This window comes from Biomphalaria glabrata, chromosome 6 (assembly GCF_947242115.1).
Source record: "Biomphalaria glabrata chromosome 6, xgBioGlab47.1, whole genome shotgun sequence".
Lineage (NCBI taxonomy): Eukaryota > Metazoa > Mollusca > Gastropoda > Planorbidae > Biomphalaria > Biomphalaria glabrata.
In genome coordinates this window covers 49,614,858-49,627,601 of record NC_074716.1, presented here as the reverse complement: position 1 = coordinate 49,627,601, position 12,744 = coordinate 49,614,858, and the positions used below count along the sequence as shown (strand labels likewise).

Here is a 12,744-nt window from a genome sequence, read left to right as displayed (position 1 = left end):
ACTAGGGTCGGTGTCACCGATTCGGTAAGCACATGGTATCACCCCCCCCCCACTTTCTCCAAACATTTCCCATTAAACACTATCATTAGTTTGTTCTTTCTTTTGAACCAATACAGTAGCCGATTACGTAATTTCATTGATTGTTGCACAAATGTAAAATGCGTGTCTATTCTTTTATAAAATCCAATTTATAATGTCAGTTTATTAAAATTATAAGCATGCAAAAAAAAAAAAAAACCCACAAAAAAACTAATTACTATGATAGCAGGTTGGCTTGGAGAAATTGGTCCGTTCTGTCGTAAAAAGGATGTGAATGATAGAATCGCGTTGGTGAAGACGCATTAAACTATTTTCTTTAAAAGAACCTTTTTGAATCAATCTTGCTGCTAACGTAGAAAGGTTCTACTTGGAAGATTAAGTGACGTCACTTAAATTAATTATTTAATTTCTTAATTTTTTTTTAATAATGTCTTATTACCAGATTATTACTAAAATATGAAATAACTGTAATGCAAATACAACCGCATCCCCCTTGTAAGCACGTACGGAAATGTTTCAATCATTTGTACCAAACAAAGGAAAATACAGTAAGGACTAATATAAAATGCAAAGATGTAGATTAACAGTACTACAGAATATGTGTCGAGTCATGTTTGGGTAGATATCTAGAGATTTTTTTATGTGTCTGCTTTTGCCAAGATTTATTTTTGTTTCAACTTGTGTGTCAGCCCAATATGGGTGTCACCCGGTGCGGACCGCAATCACCTGTACCCCCCTAGTGACGCCAATGATAATGGTCATTTATAATTATTAATCACTACTTCATTGTTTGTATTTATTGTAAACCTCATTTTGAGAGAGATTATGTACAAAATATCTCAGACTCTCTCTCTCTCTCTCTCTCAACCAGGTACTGACGTTAAAGTATCCATTGTTTACGTACCTAGAGTTACTTCTGTCATTCTTGTCCACCAGATGGCGTGTATCGACCTCGTTTGAATAATTGCCGCCATTATACGCAGAGCTCAGCCAATCACCGTAGAGAAAGCATTGAGAGTACGCTGGGATGGACTGGGCACGTGACACTAAAGGAATGTAGTCTTGAACTAGCTGATCGTGGGAGGAGCTTTGAATTTGATAAGTATCATTTTGTACACCAGGCAGCGCACACCTAGAGTAAGAAACAATTGCACATTATTGCATACAGATGAGATGACTGTAGCGCTAGCAAAAAAGAGAAGAAAAAAATAAGTTGTGGTTCCGAAACTTTTTCTGTTTCGGTCAGGGTGCCACATTGATTTGCCACAAATGTGTCTATGACGCATCGCCGCAAATATCGGCAAAGACAATGAAACAGAACCTCTGCGACTTCGTTATGTATTGTGGGGAGAGTGGCCTGACAGTACAGCGTGTAACGGATGCATGTGTATATCAAATGTAGCTGAAGTAATTCTAGAAGATGCTTAATTAGACTAACTGCGTGCGTACCTTGTTTGATGTATTTCAATCGCGAGTTCTTGAAATCATGCACACCGTCACAAATATAGAGGTACTAACAGGAACACAGACTCAATGACCAAGTTGACTCAAGGTGAACTTCAAACAAACTTTTATTACAAAATGGACACAGTCTAGTCTGTCACTAATAAAGATGTTATCCCCTCAAGAGTCTAGCAGTAACTGATTAATAAAAGTCAGTCTAATAAAGTGTGCAACCCAACTAACTAAACTAGCTATCTAACAAGCGTCACGGGGTGGCCCGGGGTAGTAGTACACGAGGTCGCTGAATTGAAGTGATTGAATAGAAGATAATACAGGAGTTATCTTCTTATATAATACAGACGTTACTTCAAAAAAGAAGATGATTACGTCCTACGCGTCATGCATTTAGTCATGTATATTAACCAATGACTTAAATTCTGCCAAGTCACTGGTTCTCCTGGCTAGCTCAGGCAACCCATTCCATGCTCTAATAGCACTAGGGAAGAGTTCTACTCAAAATAGGTGGACAAGGCTTTACTTATTGTCCTAGAAATTGTACACTTTGTGTATACATTTGGAAGAAAAATACTAGCCGACTGGCAACCGTTATGATTTTCAAAAGTATAATTTTAAATTTAAATTTTGTCTATTTGGAACACCCGTTTGTGGAAATTCCCGCACGTATTCAGTTAAGAGCTGAATAAATAAGTTTAATAGGGAAACACCGATATTTAAATTCTGCGTTGAAAGTTGTAATAGTAAACATTTTACCATTTTTTATTTAAATGCTTAGAAACATTTATATTTAATAAATTAGACTGTAAATTCTTTACATTTCCTAAAACAGTTTTTTTTTTTTTTTTTTGTGATTTTGTTTTTAGGTTAGGCATACGTCACTTCCCTCAACAATACTGAATAGGAAACTAAATTTAACCAATCGTATCGCTTCATTTTTTACAGTAGCTGTTAGGCTGTTAGGCTAAGTGACGGCCTAGTCCAGAGCTATGTTACAGTTATATATACATTTATATGGATAGATCTAAAAGCAATAGGATAACTAACTCGAGAAAAAAAAGTAACATTTTCATCTAAGCCTCTCTCTGTCCTAAAAAATAAATAGATTGTGTGTCTGACTGATTCGAACAAACTGGTTAGTGTAAGGTTAGTCGAGACTACGTGTAGTCAGTCATGACAAGACAACCAAGAGATGGCGTTGTTGTGTGCTGTGTGGTCAGGCGAGAAAATACACACTGCCGTGATTAGTCAAGCATGTAAATCTACTTTAACACGCTTTTTTTTCTTTGCTTTCAAGATCCTAGATCTAACTGCATAGACGAAGATATATTTCTTTTACGAGAATGTAAACTTTACTGTATGGTTTTCCATTATACAGTAAGTCAATAGATTAAATTAATAGGTTTGTGTGACGTCACATAGAAACCCGGTGAAAGTCTGATCGTTTTGGATGCGCAGGAAAATTACGTCAGAAAAACATCAATTACTAAGCTATTATTACAAATTTAAAAAAAAAGAATAATATATTCATTATCTGTAAATCAAAACACATATTATATAAAAAATTATCAAATCCATCGGAGTTTCCCTTTAAAATATTTTGCGCGCTGTCATGTGTCTAAGTCATTAGCTGAAAGATGAAGAAATTCTCAAAGTCATCATCTATGTGCCTCTTGCGACTGGCTTGTAGAAAAAATATCCCCCCCCACACACACACATACCTCCGATACGTAGATGTAATCCAATGAAACCTTAAAACAGAGAGCATTGATTTTGATTACTGGAAAGACATAAATACACTAGACCGTACTACATGGAGAGAGTTGGTGACTAAGAAAGCTACGAAGAACGAAAATGTAATGACCCTCAGATCTAAAGCTTCGAAGAATGAAAATGTAATGACCCTCAGATCTAAAGCTACGAAGAATGAAAATGTAATGACCCTCAGATCTAAAGCTAAGAAGAACGAAAATGTAATGACCTCAGATCTAACGCTACGAAGAACGAAAATGTAATGACCTCAGATCTAAAGCTACGAAGAACGAAAATGTAATGACCCTCAGATCTGGAAGAAAAGTTAGTCAAATGAAAAAATGGCTGTTTCCTCTACCACCAAACCAAATGCCACCTTCACCTGAATTGTATGTGAACTGATATGTCTCTACAGAATAGGGCTCTACACTCACAGGGAAAAAGTGATCCACGATATGAACCGTAGTCGTTAAACTGATGTAAATGAGACTTACCTGTTTTAAAACGCTTTGAAAAAGAAAGACTAGTTAACTCTTACTAGCAAAAGTGCAGATGGCCACATATAGTATAGAGAACTCTGTAAGCAGTTAAGTTTAGCCGGAATAGCTTCATGACTCACGAAACTGCGTCACTTGAGAACGTGTGTGTATAAGGGAGATAAAAAAAAAACTTTTTCCCCGTACTGTTTAAACATAAAGGAATTTGTCATATAACAAATAATTAGGACGTTATTACGTAATTATCTCCTGTTAACAAGGTACGTCTGTAATTTATAAGATACGGTAACAAAAGTTAGAATAACGATATTGATGGCAGTAAAATACGCGACATTTATATTGACATGACTATATTCAGCTAGGCTAGTGTAGCAAAGATATAGAAAGCCAAATAGGTTGGGATTAGGACTTCAAAGTGATAGCATGAATATAATGACAAAGCAATCAATGGACAGGTAACTCTAGACACGCCATCCAGTTACTGGAAATAAGCGTTGGCTTCATCTTCAATCTGTCTAAGCTACTTACCTCACAATACTATTGTGATCTTTGTAAATAGAAGATCACTGTCTCATAACATTATTCATCGAACTAAAGTAAGTAAAAGTATCACTTTGTATAGGGGCAGATGACGTAAAGGTCATCTGTTTCTATGGCCGACGGTTAACGAGGGTGTCATGTGGCAAGCACAATGCCCTACCGTTTTACTTTCTCCAACTAATATATTAGACATGGGTGGACTCAAGGCGCCCTAAAAGGGTTGAAATAATAAAAAAATACAAGTCTTTACTTAGATTCGAACCATGGATCCCGTGGTTTGGAGGCCAAGCGTTTTACCACTCAGCCACCGAGCCCTAAATTCATCGAAGCTTGATGCGAAATACACAATCAGCATCCATTAGAAGACATGTGCATGTACAAATATAAGAATATAATACAAGAATTTAATATGAGAATCACTAGAAAGTTATCACATCTGAATCACATATTTAGGTCTTTATCTTTAAAAACCGGAGATGCTTAAACAAAAATATTTAATCACTTTTGAGTTTAGCTTCAGTTATCTTCATTGACTCAGTCAATAATTGGTACAATGTCTGACCTTTGATTGGGAAGCTCTAGTGTAAACACAATGATTGATAGAATGTCTGACCTGTGATTGGGATGGTCTATTGTAAGCACAATGATTGATAGAATGTCTGACCTGTGATTGGGAAGGTCTATTGTAAGCACAATGATTGATAGAATGTCTGACCTGTGATTGGGAAGGTCTATTGTAAGAACTATGATTGATAGAATGTCTGACCTGTGATTGGGAAGCTCTATTGTAAGCACAATGATTGATAGAATGTCTGACCTGTGATTGGGAAGGTCTATTGTAAGCACAATGATTGATAGAATGTCTGACCTGTGATTGGGAAGGTCTATTGTAAGAACTATGATTGATAGAATGTCTGACCTGTGATTGGGAAGCTCTATTGTAAGCACAATGATTGATAGAATGTCTGACCTGTGATTGGGAAGGTCTATTGTAAGCACAATGATTGATAGAATGTCTGACCTGTGATTGGGAAGGTCTATTGTAAGAACTATGATTGATAGAATGTCTGACCTGTGATTGGGAAGGTCTAGTGTAAACACGATTATTGTCAAAGTGTCTGAGCCGTGTTTGGGATAATCTAACCAGCGTAAACATAATGATTGATAGAATGCCTGACCTGTGGTTGGGAAGGTCTAGTGTAAACACGGTCATCATGACCTGAACCCCACATGAAAATATCACCATCCCCAGCATGAAGTACTGACGCCTCTGATAAGGTCCGAAGTCTCCGAGGTGATCAAACACGTCATCAAACCTCATGGCTGCGAATCACTTTGAAAGAAAAAGGCAGATTTCAATAACCGTAAGTAGTTCTAAATGTTTATAATGACTAAATAACCCTTTTTTTTTTCGGCCTAAAAGAAACCTCAAATTCTGTCGTTGTTTCTTGGGGGAGCTACCACCTTCTACCAAGCGCGTCCCCAGGTGGCGGATAGGGGAAAGACCCTTAGATATAAGGGTTAGCTGTGAATAGCAAATAAACAGCCGCGGACCAACTGGTTTGCAGTCATGGAGGATGAGGTGAAGTATTCCAGTGGTTAGAATATTTACTAAAAACATCTCAGAAATCCAGGGAAATGATTGCAAAAAGCGAGTATAGGGCGCTCTAACTCTAAACCCGGGTAGATGAAACCCGTTAGCTAGGGATAGCAGTTCATCTAGGAGAGAAAACTCCGAAAATAAACACCTGCTGCCTTGCAGATGATCTTGGTTGATCAAAGGCTATGGGAGCACACCCAGAAAGAAAAGCAGGCTGAAGTCGGAGTCAATGGGCCTCCTGGCGCATAACACATTGACACGCAACCTCATCTATGTTGGAGTTCAGTAACGATTCTAATAGATGTGGCGTCCTGCCTGTGGAATCCCGCCGCGCAGGTAGGGGGCCGGGCTCTCCGCCTCGAAGGAGCCCACACAAGCGAGCTGGTGGTTCTTCTATCTCTGCCTGTGGAGCCAGGAGCAGGGACAAGAAAGTAAATACTACTGGCCAACACTCCAAGACCAAAAGTCTAAAAATCTTACAATGGAACGCAGAGGGCATCCAAAAGAAAAAAGAAGCTCTAAAAATATTTCTGCATGAGAAAGAAATTGATGTAGCTTGCATCCAAGAAACTCATTTGAACAGTAATCTTCGTTTCTCCATTAGAGGCTACACCTGCATCAGACAAGATAGAGAAATCAGACCCAAAGGAGGAATCCTCACCCTCATTAAAAATGATATCCCTACCACAGACATAATTATGCCCAACTCCTCAGAATCAGAAATAATGGGAACTAAGCTAATTCTCCCTGATGGAAATATTAATCTATTTAACTGCTACTTCCCACCAGACAAGGAAATAGAGATTGACCACATTCAAATACCTGACCAAGAAGACTGTCTAATCTTAGGAGATATGAATAGTCACTCTCAGAGCTGGGGATACCCAAACCTAAATGCCAGGGGAGAAGAAATTGAAGAATGGCAAGCAGAGAACAGACTTATCTTGCTAAATAAACCTGAGGACAAACCAACCTTTTTTTCAAGAGCCTGGCTAACATCAACCACTCCAGATCTAGCCTTTGCAACAGACAACTTATCCAAAAAGTGCACTAGAGAAGTTGCAGACCAGCTAGCCACCAGCGACCACAGACCCATATTGATCAGTATCGATACCTCCTTCAAAATATCAGAAAACTCCACCATCCCCAGATGGAACTACAAAAAAGCCAACTGGCACCTATTCTCAAAGCTCACAGACCTATATACAACTTCAATAAACTGCAAAACAAATCAGGTTAATAAGTCATTCTCAGCTTTCTCCAAAGCAATACTCCTAGCAGCTAAGGAATCAATTCCTAGAGGAGCAAGAAAAGATTATATCCCCAACTGGTCTGATCACCTTCAACAACTCCACAATGCCACTATTGAAGCCAGAAACACAGTAGAAAATAACCCTTGTATAGAAAATAACATAAATCTAAAAGCAGCTAACGCAGTTTTCAGGAAAAATTACCTTTCCGCCATGAGGAAAAGTTGGCATGAAAAAACAGAACAACTAAACGTAGATAGAGATGGCCACAAACTCTGGCGTATAGCCAAATGTCTCAACCAGGAAGAAAACAGAACAACTCCTATAGTAATAGAAAAGGACAACAAACCCCTGAAAGGCCAAGAAGCAGCAAATGAATTCATTAAGTTTTTCCAAAGCGTAGGACAAATACAAATTAATGAAAGTAGAAATAAAGATGTAAACTCAGAAATCCAGGATAAATTTAAAGAAAACAATCCAGCTTACTCCTTGGGAATGACCACTAATCTTAAAATGAAGGAACTAGATGAATCCCTAAAAGCCCTCAAACCAAAACAAGCCCCGGGCCCAGACAAAATATCAAATGACATGCTTCTTCACTTGGGTCCTCAAGCCAAAAGAAAACTGCTACAATTATTCAATGCTAGCTGGAAATCTGGCAGAATTCCAAACATCTGGAAAAAAGCCATTATGATCCCTATACTAAAGCACGGCAAGCCAAGAAATAAACTGGATAGCTACCGTCCCATCAGCCTCACTAGCTGTACCTGCAAACTGATGGAAAGAGTGATAAACAGAAGGCTGACATGGATCCTTGAGTCAAATAACCTACTCACTGAAGCCCAGGCTGGCTTTAGAAAAGGCAGATCAACAGAAGATCAAATTGCCTTCATCACACAAGAAATAGAAGACGGCTTTCAAGAAAAGAAACCAACAACAATTGTGTGGGTTGACTTAGAAAAAGCATTTGACAAAGTCTGGGAACAAGGTCTCTTGCTCAAGCTAATCCAGCATCACATATCCCACAGAATGTACAACTGGATAAAGGAATACCTAAATAATAGAAAAGCCTTAGTTTGCATGCAAGGACAAAGAAGCCACACAGTGGGTATAAAAAATGGTGTCCCCCAAGGAGGAGTCCTATCCCCAACACTTTTCCTAATATTCATAAACGATCTAAATCAAAACCTACCCAAAAAAGTTAAGAGCAGCATGTATGCAGATGACCTTGCCTTAATTAGCACAGAAGAATATGTAGGAACATCGAAATTTCGATTACAAGATGCTCTTGATAAACTCAATAATTGGTCCAAAGACTGGGGCATGTCCATTAACACAAAAAAGACAACATATACCATATTCTCACTGTCAACAAAACAACAAACAATAAAATTAACATTAGATAAGGAAGCTTTAGAAAAAAATGACAGCCCTACTTATCTTGGAGTCACCTATGACCCGAGACTAACCTGGAAAAACCAAATAGATAAAACACAGAGTAAAGGCATCCAGAGACTATCCCTCTTGAAAAAATTAGCTGGCACAGATTGGGGAGCAAATCACAACATCCTGAAAAAGACCTATACCAGTTATGTAAGACCTGTACTAGAATATGGTGCCACAGCATGGGGCTCAGCAGCCCAAACCAACCTTAGAAAAATAGACAAGGTTCAAAATATTGGTCTAAGGATAATGACAGGAGCAATCAAAACAACACCCATAAGAGCTATGGAGGAAACCGCTGCCCTGATCTCTCTGGATGAAAGAAGAGAAATAAAAATCCTTTCCCAATTCACAAAATTGGAAACCTTGGAGAGGCACCCACTCAGAACAAAAATCCACAAAACTGGCACAAAAAACCGTCTCAAAAGGACCAATTTCATACAGGAATCTCTAAACCTAAAAAAGAAACACCAACTTGAAAAAATTACTCTGGAATCCTCGATACACTATAATGAATCTCCACCCTGGGACGAAAGCCCTCTTCCTACTATAAGGGACCATATTGAAAACATAAAAAGAAAATCTGATTACAGACCAACAGAGCTCAAGGAAATAGTGAACTGTTTTCTACATACCAATTACCCTAGCAATCAGTGGATCAGAGTTTACACGGATGGCTCATCCCATAAAGCCACCACAAATGGAGGAGCTGGAATACTTATCGAATGGCCAGATGGAGGAAAACTAGAAAAATCCTTTGCAACTGGAGAGCTCTCTGACAGTCACAGAGCAGAAAGGGAAGCACTAGCACTAGCTGCTACCATGCTAGCAAATCATCCAAGTTCCCCTCACAGTCAGATTGTCTTTCTAACAGACGCAAAAACAACCCTCCAAAGCCTGCAAAACTCTGATTCCCCTTATATTAAAAACCTCAGAACAGCACTCACAAAGCTCAACCACAACAGCAAAAAAACTGTCATTCAATGGATACCAGCTCACATACAACTAGCAGGAAATGAGAAGGCTGACACACTCGCCAAGAGTGGGAGAACAAACTCACAAGTAAACTCTGCTCTCTATCCAGAAGAAATGAAGAAATTAATTGTAGATAAAATAAATGAGAAATGGACGAGCTCCCATCCAAATCACAAGAAAGATGATGCTTACTATAAGCTATCCCGACAAGACCAGCGTCTAATCTTTCGACTCAGGACCGGACACAACAGAATGCGACAACACATGTTCCGGAAGCTCAAAATTGGAACCAGTGAAATCTGCCCATGTGGAGTATCACCAGAAAATGCCGACCACGTCCTCCAAAACTGCTCTCTCTACCAAGAGGCCCGTATAAGACATTGGCCCCAAATCACCCCAATAGAAAGAAAACTATATGGAGAGCTCCCTGATTTGGAAACCACTGCGCAGTTCATCTCATGTATTGGTCTAGTCATATGAACACTCCAACATAACAATGAGAACGATGAAGAAGAAGAAGAAATGTCGTTGTTTTTTTTTTCTTGCTAATTCAGGCAACCCATTCCATTCTCTAATGGTACAAGGGAAGAAGAAGTACTCGCACGGATTTGTTCTAGCGTATAGAATAAGAAATATTTAACAGGCTCATATTAGACATATCTCAGTGGTAATTTTTAAAAGACTCATATTAGACATATATCAGTGGTGAATTCAACAGGCTCATATTAGACATATCACAGTGGTGAATTCAACAGGCTCATATTAGACATATCACAGTGATGAATTCAACAGGCTCATATTAGACATATCACAGTGATGAATTCAACAGGCTCATATTAGACATCACAGTGATGAATTCAACAGGCTCATATTAGACATCACAGTGATGAATTCAACAGGCTCATATTAGACATATCTCAGTATTGAATTCAACAGGCCCATATTAGACATATATCAGTGGTGAATTCAACAGGCCCATATTAGACATATCTCAGTGGTGAATTCAACAGGCTCATATTAGACATATCACAGTGGTGAATTCAACAGGCTCATATTAGACATCACAGTGATGACTTCAACAGGCTCATATTAGACATATCTCAGTACTGAATTCAACAGGCTCATATTAGACATATCTCAGTACTGTTTACGATTGGTGAATGAGGTCCATTGAAGATCGCCTCATCCCTAAACGACTCCATTAAGGGGAGGAAAGCGCTCACAAGGTGGACAAAGAAAATGCTTTAGGGACACCCACAGAGCTTCTCTGAAAGCCTTCAGCATTGACCCAGCCACCTTGGAGACAGACGCACATGACAGAGAACCATGGCGCCGTGATGTGAAAACTGGCGCACTAATTACTGAGGACAAGAAAACAGCACTGGCAGAAGAAAAGCGTCACAGAAAAAAAAACAAGGTTAATGACACTAGCTCCAGCTGGAATAATCTACCCAGTGTGCAGCCGAACATTCCGGGCTCACATAGGTCTCACCAGCCACATGAGAAGGCACAAAACCCCAGTGCAAAGCCCTCAGCCCCCTTGGATGACAAAAGTGGTCATCATCGAACCACGATGGACGAACTATATAGACCCCTTTCGATATATAGTATGTTCTTAGATTCAAAAATAAAAACCAATCTCATCATGGAAGGAAATCACTTTTGACAATGAGGTAAACTCTAGATACTGATGTGAATCATAACATCAATGATGATTCTTCATAATAGGGTTTTAAAGCGGACAACCTACGACTGAAAGCGGGCCAACAAGAATGACTTAATTATCTTCTGCTAAGAATTTACGTCTGTAATTTATAAGATACGGTAACAAAAGTTTTACGAGAATAATTACTTTTGGCCAATAGTTGCTTATTGAATGATAAAATGAAAATTTTTATTAGTGTATCAAATTCAATAAAACTATACATAACACATAAGCAAATGCATTTACTAGCATTTCTTACCCGTCTTCTTTATGGGTGAATTTTAGTTGTCTGAGGGGAAATACAAATTTAAATCTTATTTTCAAGACGCAGTGTTAACACATCACACCGTACACTAGGCACTGCATAGCACGCATGTGGTACTAAATAGTGAACACAGACCTAAAGTCAGCACACATCTGTTGCAAATGTATGTTTTTCTTTTCTTATCTGCTACTTTCTATTAGAAAAACTTGAGCACTAATTGATAAGAATGTTAAGTAGAAAAATATTAAAGAGTTATTCAAAGGGACACAATTCTCCACATTTTAAACATTGTTTCCATAGACTCAAATATATTATATCTAGACTGGGCATGGAGATTTTTTAACACTACAAAAAATATCGTGAACATTTTTTTAAAAGTTGAAACAAGGCGTTGTTTTGTAAAGTAGGTATAAGAAATGGGATTTTTTTTTTCAACCCTAACTTATGTAACATATCATTTAATTTTTAGATCTAGATTAATTAAGCATTAATGGCCAACCACTAGAAATTGTTGATCACTTTTGTCACCTTGGCTCCATCATATCCAACAACACTCTACTGGATAAAGACATTACCAACAGGATAGCCAAGGCAATGGCCACCATGTCATGGTTGCAGAAAAGAGTCTGGGACAACATATTGCTGACTAACAGTACTAAAACCCCAGTCTACCGGACCTGTGTGTTGAGCACCTTGCTGTACGGAAGTGAAACATGGTCAACCTACTCATGGCAAGAACAAAAGCTGAATGTCTTCCACCTCCGATGCCTAAGACGGATCTTTAAAATAAGGTGGCAAGATAAGATAACCAATGAGAAAGTGCTACGAAGAGCAGGGTGCCAGGACATCCGCGCTGTTATCAGCAGCAGACGCCTTGGCTGGCTTGGCCAAGCTCGTAGAATGCCAGTAGGTCGACTTCCACAAGACATTCTGTATGGCGATCTAATAGAAGGCAGGAGAGCCGCTGGTCGCCCACTTTTACGTTATACGGATGTATGCAAACGTGACATGAAGCTCTTCAAAATCGACACTGGCAGCTGGGAAGAGGTGGCACTGGATAGATCCACATGGAGAGAGAGCATAAAGGAAGGGTCACAGATTGCAGATGTCATACACAACAGAAGCAGAAAAATGGGTGAAAATGCAACGGCGTCTGGTGATTACATATGCCCAACCTGCGATCGCAGCTGTGTATCAAGGATTAGCCTCTTTAGTCACAC

At 38.9% G+C, this 12,744-nt stretch overlaps 1 protein-coding gene across 2 annotated transcripts in view; it reads right to left on the bottom strand.

Moving 5' to 3' along the window:
* Nucleotides 1–11,659, bottom strand: part of LOC106073671 (organic cation transporter protein-like) — a 32,201-nt gene extending 20,542 nt beyond the window's left edge. For both annotated transcript variants that reach the window (XM_056033377.1, XM_056033378.1), the window contains exons 1-3: nucleotides 11,519–11,659; nucleotides 5,465–5,619; nucleotides 944–1,171 (exon numbers count right to left, since the gene is read on the bottom strand). In XM_056033377.1, coding sequence (XP_055889352.1) covers nucleotides 944–1,171; nucleotides 5,465–5,607 — 371 coding nt within the window. In that variant the 5' untranslated portion in view covers nucleotides 5,608–5,619; nucleotides 11,519–11,659. The remainder of the gene's footprint in view (nucleotides 1–943; nucleotides 1,172–5,464; nucleotides 5,620–11,518) is intronic.
* Between the last annotated feature and the right edge of the window lie 1,085 nt (nucleotides 11,660–12,744).